The sequence below is a fragment of the Barbus barbus genome (genome assembly GCF_936440315.1).
Source record: "Barbus barbus genome assembly, chromosome: 1".
Classification (NCBI taxonomy): domain Eukaryota; kingdom Metazoa; phylum Chordata; class Actinopteri; order Cypriniformes; family Cyprinidae; genus Barbus; species Barbus barbus.
The window spans coordinates 27841344-27855489 of NC_136729.1; the positions used below are offsets into that span (position 1 = coordinate 27841344).

General features: G+C 38.5%; 1 protein-coding gene across 1 annotated transcript in view; it reads left to right on the top strand.

Moving 5' to 3' along the window:
* Positions 1-14146, top strand: part of LOC306872629 (protein BEAN1-like) — a 72565-nt gene that overhangs the window by 31498 nt on the left and 26921 nt on the right. The window contains exons 4-5 of the mRNA XM_079421279.1: positions 11342-11542; positions 12961-13102. Of these exons, the coding sequence (XP_079277405.1) occupies positions 11342-11542; positions 12961-13102 (343 nt within the window). The remainder of the gene's footprint in view (positions 1-11341; positions 11543-12960; positions 13103-14146) is intronic.

Consider the following 14146-nt stretch of genomic DNA (forward strand, 5'->3'; position numbering starts at 1 on the left):
TCACTCCTTCAAGTGAACTATATGAGTGGACTAATGTAGGGAATAGTGAATGAGGGTATAGGGGGCGATTTCGATACAGCCATAGTGTGTGTTATAACAACTATGACCTGAGGCAACTGCACAGGCCCTGTGCCACCTACTGGTCAGGAGATATGAAAATGGCTATTTTTGCTTATAACTTCTGAATGGTTTGGCCAAAAATGACTTGTTTCTTTAGATTCCGTGCAGCATACGAAGAGAAACAATATCCCATTTTCCCATGTCAGCCATTTTGGGGCGTCGGCCATTTTGAATTTTGGAATAAAATGCAATATTTTACAATATTGCCGTATCCTTATGAAACTTGGTATGTGTCTTCGGCGCCATGCCCTGACAGAACTCAAAAGTTTGGGGGCAGCACAACCTTATAAATAAATAAAAAAAAATGCTAATAACATTTGATTCAGTTGACCTATTGTAATGAATATATATTGTAATGGTCTCAATATATTCTTTGGATCATGCCGAGAACATAGATACCAATTTTGCCATAGTCAGTCAAACTTCTTGTCCGTCATTTTAATTTATGTTGATAATCTACTTTTTCAAACTCCTCCTAGACCATTGGTCTGATTTTCACCAAACTTGACTCATCTTCAGACCATACTGGCAAAAAGTTATGGATTTTGTGTTGACATGTTTTTTGTTTAACACATCAACAAATTTGCTGTAATGATGCCAAACTGCATCTGAGGCTGTATCTCTGCAAAGCTTTGACATATTGACACCAAACTTTGTATGTGCCATTGTCACCTCACTCAGACCGTGCCACATCAATTTGGTAACAGCGCTACCTATTGGTCAAAAGTGATAAGCTATTAAATCATATTAGTGATTGTTTTTATGATTTTTCAGCCATTTTTCACTAAAATATCTTAAATTGGCTTCAATTACTCATTGCTGCAGTTGGTCTGATGCTTGATTCTGTAGTGTGTGATTGCTGCTTGCAGCTATATTTCAAAATGTAATTTATTCCTGTGATTTCAAAGCTGAATTTTCAGCAGCAGTCCCCAGTGTAACATTTTTACTGTATAATATAGTAATATATTGGAAACCACAATTATTTATTAGGATTCTTTGATGGATAGAAAGCTAGGATACAAAGCTTGCTTATTTTTCATTTTTCTGTTTCTGTGATATTTTAGTCTCTAAAATCGCTGTCACCTCACATCGTTGCAGAGAGTAGCAACCCATCAAGTCGTATTATGGCAGATATATATACTCTTAGAAGGCCAAATCATCACAATGATATTTACAGATGCTTTGACCAAGACATCCTGACAGTTTCACCTGCTTAGTTTACATCCTGCCTGTGTTTTGCTCCAAAACAGTAGCATTACATATACAGGACTGCAGTGTCTTCTAAACTTGGTTTTGCACTCAACTCTGTGACGTAGTGAGCCATACGGGTATTCTTCCTGCAAGTGTAATCCAGGCATAACTAAGCAACAACACAATGCTTTACTTAGATATGTATGTAACAGATTACAGAATATTTGCTTTAGTGGTACAAAGAGTGGAGAATCTGAAATTGTAACTTAATAGAACATTTTTAATTATCTACATTATGAATCAATTTGAATTGAAAGAACAAAATCAGGTTGTTTTAGTATTCGGTTTGTCTTCATTTTAGTTTAATTACAGCAGCACTTAAGCCACATGAACTTCACAAGTTTGTGTTAAACCTGATAATCATGTTCAGCTTGATTTAAGATGATCCAAAGAGTGTCTTGTAGTGATGGGAAGTTCGGATCATTTTACTGACTCAGCAAAATGAACGAATCTTTTTTCGAGTCATTTTGTTAATTTCAGCAAAATATAATTAAAATGTTACGTGCTACTTCCCTAACACATCTACTACTTATGCAAACGTTGATCTAACTACAAACAATACAAAACTATAATGGTATAAGAAACAGAAAACAAAATAATTAATTGTTTACCTGGGTCTTTAGTCTATGATTAGCTCACCTCACCTCTTATCTGACCTTGTCTTTGGGTTTGAGTCGTTCGTTCATCACGTTACAACCCCATAAACTTAAAGGGGTCCTATTATGCTTTTTCACTTTTTGAATTTTAGTCAGTGTGTAGTGTGTATGTTTGGGCATAAAACGATCTACAAAGTTACAAATCTCAAAGTCCACTCCAAAGGGAGATATTTAGTTTTTAATAACATTACCACTTTAATATGTCTTGCAATATCCGTGCATGCAAAGGTTCTGCACGATCCTCTTGTTCAATATTCTCGGGGTCTGAATTGATATGACAATATTGACAAACTTGCTGTTCTGGCAAGGGCCGGGGCAATACTGAAACACCGTCTAAGATGTTCGCCAATCACAATGCACTGGGACAGCTAACCAATCACAACACATTTAGTTTTTCGGAAGGCGGGCCATCATCAAACCCGGAACTAATCGAGTCATTTGTGCCAGGCTTGGGAGAAAGGTATTGTAATAATGTAAATTATGTGAAAAATAATGCGATTTTCGAACCACCAATCATGAGAGCATGTTCTAGTACACCCCCAAAACAAAATCAAGACTTTGGAAAAGAGCATAATAGGACCCCTTTAACCAATGCAGTCAGAGCCGGAAAGAGAATTGATTAGTTCATCTCTCGAGTCTTCGGGTTTAAGTCGTTCATTCTTTTGTCACGTGATGTGACAGCATTGGATAGAGAAATTAGTTAATTTACAACCTTCCTTACAAACGGCTGCATAGTTATTATTATTTACTCTTACAGCTACATGATGCATTTCTGGTCTCAAATTGTAGATTTTTATTTCTTACAGTTTATAAATGTGTAAATTTCTGTCATGATGGTTCTTTTCCATAACACTGAATGTGGTAACAAAGGTAATAAACTAAAGAGTTGGTTATTATTATTATTATTTTTATTATTATTATTATTAAGTCTTTTCCCCTCAAACTGCATAGGTTTAGCTTATGGGGCTGTCACATGATGAACGAACGACTCAAACCCAAAGACTCGAGAGATGAACTAATCAATTCTCTTTCCGGCTCTGACTGCATAGGTTTAGCTTATGAGGCTGTCACGTGATGGATGAACGACTCGAAAAACCCGAAGACTCGAGACAGGTGAACTAATTCAGTGCAGAACCTATAGGATGTTGCACATGCGCGACTGAACGAATCACTCCCCGAGACGACTCGTTCTTCCCGAGTCATATTAAAGATTTGTTCAAAAATGAACGAATCGTTCAAGAACAACCCATCACTAGTGTCTTGAGCTTTAATAAATGCAAGAACATCTGACCATCTGTACAAAGAGTTCACATGATCAATGTCAGCAGATTACTTACACTCAATATATACTGTGTGCAGAATCTCTTAATCGTCGCACATTATAATTTTCTTTTTTTTTTCATAATTCTAAAACATTGTTTATTTACAGGTTTAAATGGGAAAAAACTGTATATACTGTATATATTTTCTTATGCTAATATTGAGCTGTGGTTGTGAGAATCATCAGAAAGTCAATTTAGATTCATCACATTTGATTCATAGAACCATTTGTGCTCTTCTTGGAAGTCATTTATTATTCAGTGAAACAAATCAGGACTTGTGTTTATTAAAATCAGCTCCCTAGAAGCTTCTCTGTATATCTGTGTGTGTGTGTGTGTGTGTCTTGTGTGCTGCTGGATGTGTAGGGAGGAGTGACCTTCTCTTCACACACTTTTCATCCTTGTTGCTGAGAGATCTAAATGAAATGCTTGTGTTTCTGTAAATGCTGCTGCAAGTGCTGTTTATTTATGTGTACAGTAATCACACTGAGAAGCTGATCAATTCCTGAACTAATATAAATCCATCAAGAGCGAGGTTTTGAGACTCCAATCATCAGCCAGAAATTATTTATAATCTCAAGTACATGTTTAACTGTGTATACCTATTTCTTTCTTGCTTCCTAGCAACCTCATTTTACCCTAACATGACTGCTGTCTACAGTGCTTTTATATGTTAGTGTTCTGATGCAAGTCTTTTTAAAGGACCATGTTACATAAATATAGTCATACCCCATATCCTGTATAAAAAGCTGTTTTATATAAACATTTTCCACCCGCTCCTTGACCCTTCAACATTTTCACACTGCACTGCAAAGCTGCACATAAACAGTGTGTATTTATTCCTGTGTCCATATGAACAGGTTATTAACACTGCCCACGTGAGCAGAGTGGTGCAGAGTAGCAGGAGCGTAGGTCCAAGTACAGTTTCAGCACTGAGCATATTGTTGCCTCGCATGCTGGAAGAGCCTTTAGCATTTTGCAGTGAAGACTCACGTATAATACTGGATTATTTGAGCAGTTTATAGCTAGTCTGGGGTTTCAGTTCTTATTCATGTAGGCCTAGATTAATACACATAAGCTTTGCCATCGGGATGTAAATATGTGTATCTGATAACAGAATAAAATCATTTTAGAACAAGCCTTTTTCAGTTTAGTTTTAATAGACTTGAGTTTTGAAAGTTAGGTTTTTTTACTTCTTTTACTCAACCTCCTGTTGTTCCAAACCTGTAAGGGTTTCTTTGTTCTGTTGAGTGCAAAGGAATATATTTTGAAGAAAACTGTTAACCAAACAGTTGAATGTAGCCATTGACTTTTGTTGTATGGACACAAAAATAAAAAAATATTATTGAAGTCAATGGAATGGCTATACCGTCAACTGTTTGGTTTGACACTTTTAAGACTTGTATTGAGAGAATGTGTGGTCATACTTTATTTTAAGGCTGAATTTTTGCTATTAGCAAACCCCAAACTCCTAATTTATTAATTATTAATAGTTAGTAAGATAGTTGTTAAGTTTAGGTATTGGGTAGGATTAGGGATGTAGAATATGGTCCTGCAGAATATGTGCTTTATAAGCACTAATAAACAGCCAATATGTTAATAGGCATGCTAATAAGCAACTAGTTAATAGTGAGAATTGGTCTCTATACTAAAGTGCTACCGAACGTACTTTGAATAGTGTATTTTGTTCCATTGGCCTTTTTTTTTCTCTCTTTCTAACTATCAAGTAAATTTACAAAAAATGAAAAAAAGTTTAGATATTTATTACAACAAAAAGACAAACATGCAGTGTAGTTTAAGATTAGTATTTTGTCAGTGTAGAACTGAAAATGAGAGTGTGAGAAAGTGCCTAATGTTGAACACAAAATGTGGGCTGCAGTTATAGAAATCTGTGGCACAGAATTGGATTGTTCCCAGTGGGAAGAGTGACAAGACAAACGAGAGAAGAATTGTAAAAGTGTGAATGTTGTTGTTGTTGTTGTGTGTGTGTGTGTGTGTGTGTGTGTGTGTGTGATGGAGAGGCTGAAGAAGGGCAGAAAAAGCATAAGTTGTGATTATGCAATAGAGTTGGGCTGCTGTGACCTTCAGCATAAAACCATGTGTTCTTTTTGTGTGTTTTTTTTTTAGACAGGACAAGGATGCAAGGACTAGAGGGAAGGACAGTAGAAGGACATGACAACTTACATAAGCCACACACTTATGCTGAATTCAGTCTAACTGGAGTGAATTGATCTCCCAAATGCAATCTCAGTTGCATTCGGCTCATAATGTCACATTTCGAGGGAGAGGGCACGCAGACATGTTAGCATACTCCATCTGGATGCCTGGAGGTTGCCATGCTGCTGTAGTCCTGGAGATGCAATCATATGGTCTTTAGAGACCTCATTGCCAGCCCCAGCACTGACCACCAACGTATTAGCACACAGTAATGCTAATAAATCAGATCTAAATGCATAGATGAATGAATGAGTTGAATGCAAAGTTGAGCAAATGCTAAAAAGTGGGGAGGGCACTTGTTTTTTAAAAAAGGTACCACACACCAAATTAATTATATATTCACTTCTACAAAAATAATTTTAGGGTTAGGTTTAAGAATCAGAATCAGAATGAGCTTTATTGGCCAAGTATGTTTACACATACGAGGAATTTGTTATAGTGACAGAAGCTCCACAGTGCAACAGAAAGACCGCAACAGGACAGGACACAGATTATATTATATTATATAATATCTTATATTAATAAAGAATAATATAAAAATATCCAAATAGGCAATGTACAATACAGCAAAAACACAATATATAATATAGACAATTATGGTGTACAAGTCTGATATGTGCAAGTTTGAAAACAAATTAGATAAATAAAAAAGAGTTGTGTGTTCCACGTTTTATTGACAAGTGTTCATGAGATGGATTGCCTGAGGGAAGAAACTGTTTCTGTGTCTGGTCATTCTGGTTCTCAGAGCTCTGTAGCGTCGACAAGACGGTAACGGTTCAAAGAGGGAGTGTGCTGGATGTGAGGGGTCCAGAGTGATTTTACCAGCCCTTTTGCTCACTCTGGATAAGTACAGTTCTTGGAGACTGGGGAGGGTTGCACCTGTTGCGAAGGACCAGACGGAGTTAGATCCATTTGCAGCTCTTTATTCGGGATAGTCAAACAAGCAGGGTCAATCAACAGCAAACTGAGCAATGTAGGCGAGGCAGAGACAGAGGCTGTATCCGAAATCGCCCCCTATACCCTCATTCACTATTCCCTACATTAGTCCACTCATATAGTTCACTTGAAGGAGTGAATGAAAACGAGTGAGTGAATTCGGACACTAAGTGCACCGGAAGGACTGCCGCTTTTGCATAGTTTGCTTCCTGTTAAATAATCATTTGAAACAGGCAGCTCCAATAGTAAGATTGAAGGATTTATCTTGAACTCTGTCACGGAAATTATGTATAAACCCTAATAGTCAATTTACAATTAATTGTGTACCTTTGTTGTATTCCACTGTATTACGCCGTGGACGAGCGCTTCTAAAATCAATGAATGGATGATTCAGCTGCGGGCGCCATCTTCTGGTGAGACGCGGGAATTCACTCAGCGCGCGACTCTCGCAGTGCATTCTGGGGATTCTCTAGCCGTTGAGTGTACATCGCTTGTACACTCGTTTTTGCGGAGCATTGTGGGATTGAATGAGTGCACTCGAGAACATCCACTAAGGTTTCGAACACCACTTAAAATGGCCGTCCCCTCAAATAGTGCACTATTTGAGGGTATAGGGGGCGATTTCGGATACAGCCAGAGTTGTGAATACAGGCAGAAGATCGGGGCAGGCAGCAAGAATCAGAATCCGAATTACAATCCATGTCAGGGCAGGCAGCAAACAATCAATAACGGTAAACAGTCCAAGGTCAAAACTCACAGAAAACAAACATGGGAAATAACGCTCAGAAATGACAGCCGGGGCAAATCAAGACTTCGCGGAGTGTCTATGTGATATGGCAGCTTATATGTGTGTGTGTTAATGAGATGCAGGTGTGTGAGTGCAATCAGTCCCAGGTATGAGGCATTATGGGAAATGGAGTCCGAATCAAAACTAATACTCAGGCGATGGCTCCCTCTGGTGGTGCGAGGGAGGCGGCACAGGAACCTCCTCTGTAACAGCACCAATGATTCGCTCAGCAGTCCGGACTACTCTCCGTAGTCTTCTGAGGTCAGATTTGGTAGCTGAACTGAACCAGACAGTTATTGAAATGCAGAGGATGCATTCAATGATGGCAGAGTAGAACTGTTTCAGCAAGTCCGGTGTTAATGGTTGTTTGGAGAGGTGTTCAGGGCGGGTGTAGGGTGTTTTTTTCAAACCTAGAGTAAAAGTCATTCAAATCGTCTGCCAGTTGTTGATTCTCCAAAGTGCTGGGGGATGGTGTCTTGTAACTTGTGATATCCTTCATTCCTATCCACACTGAAGCAGGATCACTGGAAGATAATTTTTTCCTGAGCTTGTCAGAATAATTCCTCTTTGCCACTGTAATCTCCTTTTCCAGTGTGTATTTGGCCTGTTTATACAGGACTTTATCCCCCTTTCTGTAAGCATCTTCTGTGGCCTGATGGAGCTGTCTGAGTTTTGCAGTGAACCATGGTTTGTCATTGTTGTAGATTAGATGAGTCCTGTTAGGAATGTACATATCCTCACAGAAACTGATATAATATGTTACAGTCTCTGTGAGCTCGTCCAGATCGATGGCAGCATTTTCAAAAACAGTCCAATCAGTGAGAGAGAAACAGGCTTGTAAATCCCGCTCTGTTTCATTAGTCCATCTTTTAACAGATCTTAATACAGGCTTTGCAGATTTAAGTTTCTGCCTGTAGGTCGGAATAAGATGAACCAAACAGTGATCAGAGAGTCCTAAAGCTGCTCGTGGAACCGAGTGATATGCATCCTTTATTGCTGTGTAACAGTGATCCAATATATTACTGTCTCTGGTGGGACATGTGATGTGCTGTCTGTATTTTGGCAGTTCGCGGGAGAGATTTGCTTTATTAAAGTCCCCGAGAATGATTAAAACAGAGTCTGGGTGTTGTTGCTCACTCTCTGTGATCAGATCAGCGAGTTTCTGTAGAGCTGTGCTCACTTGCGCTTGCGGTGGAATGTAGACACTCACGAGAATGAACGAGCAGAACTCCCGCGGCGAATAGAACGGCTTGCGGTTAATGAAGAGCGTTTCTAGATCAGAACAGCACATCTTCTTTAACACAGTTACATCTGTACACCACCTCTCATTGATGGAATCAACGGGGGAATCAACGGCGGGACGTGCTTTTACGTGTACCGATCTGCTCTGATCAGCGTGAAGTTAGACAGATGTTGTGCACTGTCCGGTATGTCGCCATTTAGCCAGGTTTCCGTGAAACACAGAGCAGCAGAGTTAGAAAAATCCTTGTTTGTCCGGGAGAGCAGAAGAAGTTTGTCCGTTTTGTTGGGTAGAGAGCGGAGATTCGCCTGGTGGATGCTAGGCAATGGCATTCGAAATCCGCGCTGACGAAGCTTCATGAGCGCGCCGGCTCGCTTTCCCCGTCTGCGCGTCTGGCCATAGCTACGCCAACTACAATGTCCAGGAAAACGTCAGAGTAGTCAAAATCCGGTAAAGGATTTTGTGGTGTTTTCTGCCGAATGTTCAGCAGGTCATCCCTGGTAAAACTGATGGTATTTGAGTAACAAAAAACAGGAAAAACAAACAAAAACAGTACAAACACTGAAGAGCAATGCACAGTAGCTGCCATCTGCGGTGCCATCTCGAACCAGGTCTATACAAAAAGTCTGTAGTAAATGCACATTACCATTCAAAAGTTGGTGGGGTTGATAAACCTTTTCAATGTTTTTGTAAGATGTCTCTTATGCTTGCCAAGGCTGCATTTATTTGATCAAAAATACATTAAAAACTAATATTGTGAAATATTTTTACAATTTAGAATAACTGTTTTCTATTTTAAAATGTTTTAAAATGTAACTTATTCCTGTGATGGCTGAAATTTCAGCATCACCCAGTTTTCAGTGTCCTTCAGAAATCATTCTAATATGCTGATTTGATGCTCAAGAAATATGTTTATTATCAGTGTTGGAAATTTCTTAATATTCGTGTGAAAAACTGCATTCTTTGAACAGTTCAAAATAACAGCATTTATTTGAAATAGAAAACTTTTGTAACATTACAGTTGTTTTAAATGTTCTTTCAATTTTGAACAATATTGAGCAACCTTGCTGAAAATATTTAATATAATTTACTGACCCCAAACTTTTTAACGGTTGTGTAATTTTCTAAATGCGTCTTTGAATGTGCATTTTAATGACTACTTGACTGACAGCACTACTTAATTGCTGTATTGCTTTGCTTAATTAATTGTGAGGTTTGTGAACTGATAATAATTAATGGAGTCTGTTACACAAACAGGTTTCTCACAGCATATTTCTGAAGAGTCACAGGAGCTTTGAGGTATTTTAACAACAGTGTATTTCAGTATTCCACCATCAAAGCTTAACAACAGACCAACATTTATCACCTCAGTTTGTTTGCCAAATATGTGCTTCACAGCACAGCTGATATTCTCTGAGCGCAATATTTAAAAATCTGTTTTCAATATGTTTTAAACCGAAACTACACACTATTTTGAAAAGGAACCAGGAACTTCATCGATTTTCAAATCTATTAATATTCATAATTGCTATCAGTACTGACTGAAGTTCAAAAAAGCAAACTGTCAAGTGACAGCACACTTTTATGTTACTTTCTTTATTGCTCTTGCTTACCTGCTTTTGTGAGAAAGCACATGTGATGGTAAAACTGTTGATGTCGAGAAGGTCTTGTGATTATTTTGTGTTGAGTCTTTCCAGTATTTTGAACAGACTGTGGCATAATTTGATATCAGGAAGGTATGATGTTTTGCTCAATCATTCCAGACAGGAAGTAAATTATAATTTTTTTTCTCTCATATTGTGAGCAGCTATGCGATCAACCATTAATTACAAAAATAATAGATAATCTACATAAATATCACACACACATTGCATACATTGACAGGGATGTGAATGACACACTTATGGAAGTTAGTTGAGTGGTATGATTTTTGTTTAGCACACAAGGGGATATTTTAAACAGTCTGTGACCACATATTTTTATTAACCTGCAGTAACTAATAATTAAATTACTTTAACATTTATTGTTGTTGTTGTTGTTGTTAAACTCCATCTGCAGCTTATGGAGTTTAAGAGAATTATCACATCACATTGAACACTTCCTGATGTTCCCTTTGTCCTCAGAATAAATATGGATACAATTGAAGCACTGTGCTGGCCCCACAGATACATTGATTTGATTTCTGTCTTGTTTATCTCCAGGAAGGCCTGGAGGCATCAAGCCCACAGAGTGTTAATATCATCATCTTTCCCAATAGGCTTTATTGAATCTGTCTGTATCTGTAGCCTATGCGCGTATGTGTGAGAGTGCGTGTGGCTTATGTTGGTTTCTCTCTGGACCTAATGGAAAGGGTGAAAGAAGTCAGAGAGGAGCTAATGGCTGGAGTTGGGCTTCTCGCGAGCTCACACGAAAGTCTTCCACCCCGCATATTTAAAAATTAAAACGGGTCAGGATTAAAATTTAAACGCTGCAGACTTGAGAATCTAATCCACTGAGGGATGAAAGTCTGGGGAGCGTTCATGATCTGCGGTCCTCAGAGAGGTAGGTTTGCGAGTGTGAGTGTGTGTCTCTGAGCAGGGCTATTATGTATTAACTGACATAATCCCACACCAGTATGATCTCTCTATCTGTGTGGGAATGAAGAAAATGTCTCTTTTGTGTATTATGTAACACCTGCTACACTGTAAATGATTGAAAGTGCTTAAAAAACTGACCACCCATCTCATCTTTGTCTCCTATTTCCCTTTTTTCTTTCTATCTTCCTATCTTCATCATTCTGTGGATCTTCCACACATCTACCATCTCCTCTATACAGTGAGCTCAAACCAGAGCAGTCATGCTCATGAATACCCAGACTGCCAAGAAGGGGGTAATGAAGCCAGCCTGCTGGTGTCCCCTCTGGTGGTGGCTGGCATCGTCATCGGCCTGGTGCTCTTCCTCTCCTGCGTCACCATCATTGTGGGCAGTCTGCGCAAAGACAGCCGCCTGCGCAACCCCCACCTGCGTACCAGCTACGGTCAGTGGTCTAACTTCATGGGCTCCACAACATATCAAATTCACACCATGGCTTTTGTTTGTAGTTTCTGTGTGGCACAATGAGTGTGGCAGCCCTTCCATGCATTCAGCCTTTGTTTGGGAGTTCAGGGAATGAAGGCCAATGTTTGAATAGCCCTAATGCTTCTATCAGTTAGCCTCGTCCAAGGTAGCCTTGTAGTTAGTGATATGGTCAACATGACCCCCTCTCTGCAATTTGGCATTGCCTGTAAACTATAAACTGCAAAAATATGAAGGTTTAGGTTTACTTTGAACTTTGTGTGTCCTAGCAGAGTAACCTCTGGTGTACTTTATCATGAACCATGGTCATGTTTCACTGTGTTTTAAAGTTTTGAACCATTTTTGTTCAGTTTTGTTCAGTTTGTGCCATCTTTCTTTAAATGTCACTTAGTTTGTCTTATGCAGTGACATTTATGCATTTTTAATGAGGTCATATCATGAAAAATTAATTTTTCAACTGTACAATTTTTCATTGTACTATGAAAACACTGTATCTTTATTTTTATCCTTGCTCATTTGAGTCTGATCTTTACAGATTATGAGGCACATACATATGTTCCTTTACCTTGATGTATTTGTGTATCGGTCATTACATTTCACTGCTGGTTATACTCTGTATAATCGTGTATGTGACAAATAGAACTCTTGAATCTCTTGAATTAAGGAAATATAATGTTTTTTTTGTCATAATCACACTTTTATACACATTTTATTGCCAGTATAAGCACAACGCTTTAAAGGAATAGTTCACACTGTCATAATTTACTCACGCACATGCCAATCCAAACCCATAAGAGTTTATATTTGAAACCCAAATGACAGATATTTTTATTTTACATTTCTGAGGTTCCTGTCCCTCCATTGAAAGTCACCCAAAATGTTCATGGTTCAGAAAGTTCATAAAGAGGTATGAGAGCAGATTATAGGAATAAAGGTAATCCATAGTGGTTTAGGCTTTATAAAGAGACATGATTACTTTATATAATGAACAGATTTTATTAATGATCAACACACATTCATAGAGCTCATTAAATATGGTATACTGAAGATCAAATGTATGAAACGTCCGTGGTTCTCATGTGTCAAGCAAGCAAATGGATTTTCAGTGTATGGACCAAAATATCTTAGGTTTCATTAAAAATATATATTATCATAAAATCTGTGTTGTGAGGAAACAAAAGTCTTAAGGGTTTGGAAGACATGAGTAGATGATCACAGAATACAATTTGGACGTACCATTCCTTTTATGAACATGACAATAATTGTTTGGATATAAATAAATATGCAATGTATGAAGGTGTCACTCTCAATATGTAACATTCTCAAACTTGTAATACGAGAAACAGAAATGATCATGTTTTGTTGCTGTTGTTTCTACAGCTCCAGATGGCCTCTCATATGGTGGCTCCATTGGAGAGCTGAGGTCCACTTGTGTTGAGGACTTTCCCCCTGCATTTGACTTTGACTCCTATGTGGAGACGCTGTCTCAAGTCAATGTCATGTACCAAGACTCCCCACCTCAGTGAGTCAAATTTTACCTCTGAATTGAGTCTATGTGAACATATATTGTATGTACAGTGGAAGGTAGAGGAGGGAACGTGTGTGTGTAATCGGTAATGAGATCACTCTATCGGCTGTGACAGAGAAGGCACACTTCCTCTTTAATGGATTCCATTCCGTCATCCTTTTCACAGTCAGTCTTTAAAGGCCTCAGCGTAGCATGAGCTGATAATCACATTAAAAGCCAGATAGAGATGCTAAAGATAGAATAGTCCAGAATAATTTGCCATATGTCAACTATATTTCACTCATTTCTCTTTTAAACTGACTTGAAGTGTAACTTGCACCCATCTTATCAGGTTCAGACATTGATTCTTGAAGGGTCTGTTTGAAAATAATGAAAGCTGTTCTAGTCAGATTAGTTCTGGTGTCTGGGAAAAGCAGAATTACTCTGTGTTGACACAAAATTTATGTATATATGTTAGCTAAAACTAGAGTTGGAATAAGAGAAAGAAATGGTCACAAATAGAAAGAGTTTGCAGAAAACCAGATGGACCAGTGGGTATTCACTCTTTTCAGCTCTCAGTCCTTTTCTTCTTTTCTGTTCAGAAGGTTTCACCTTTCGCAGTCCTCCCTTATCCTGTTAGGAAGGTTGGACACCTTCAACTTTTCAGTTCTCCTAACAAGCAGAGATTGCTGATAAATGCCATGGCTTTGCACTGAAAAAGCTTTGTGTGTTTGATCTAAATGGCAGCTTGTCTAATTGGCATCTTCAAAGAATCTGTCAGTTCCCTTCCTTGCCGTTTATCCTGCCTGCCTTCACACAGCGACCCATAAAATACTCCTCGGGTAGGGGAGCCCGTCACAGAGGGATGTCTCAGAGTGAGAGTTTTTTTGTTTATAAGATCTCATTGCAAAACTATGATTTTAAGGTGGATTTCAAAACCGGATCCTAACATTTTGGAAGCAGCTCAGATAGCCATTGCTGTTTTTAGCATGTATTCCTCATAAGAGCACTGCAAAAGCAATTTGATTGCGTGCGTAAACTAAGGAACTTCATAACCTT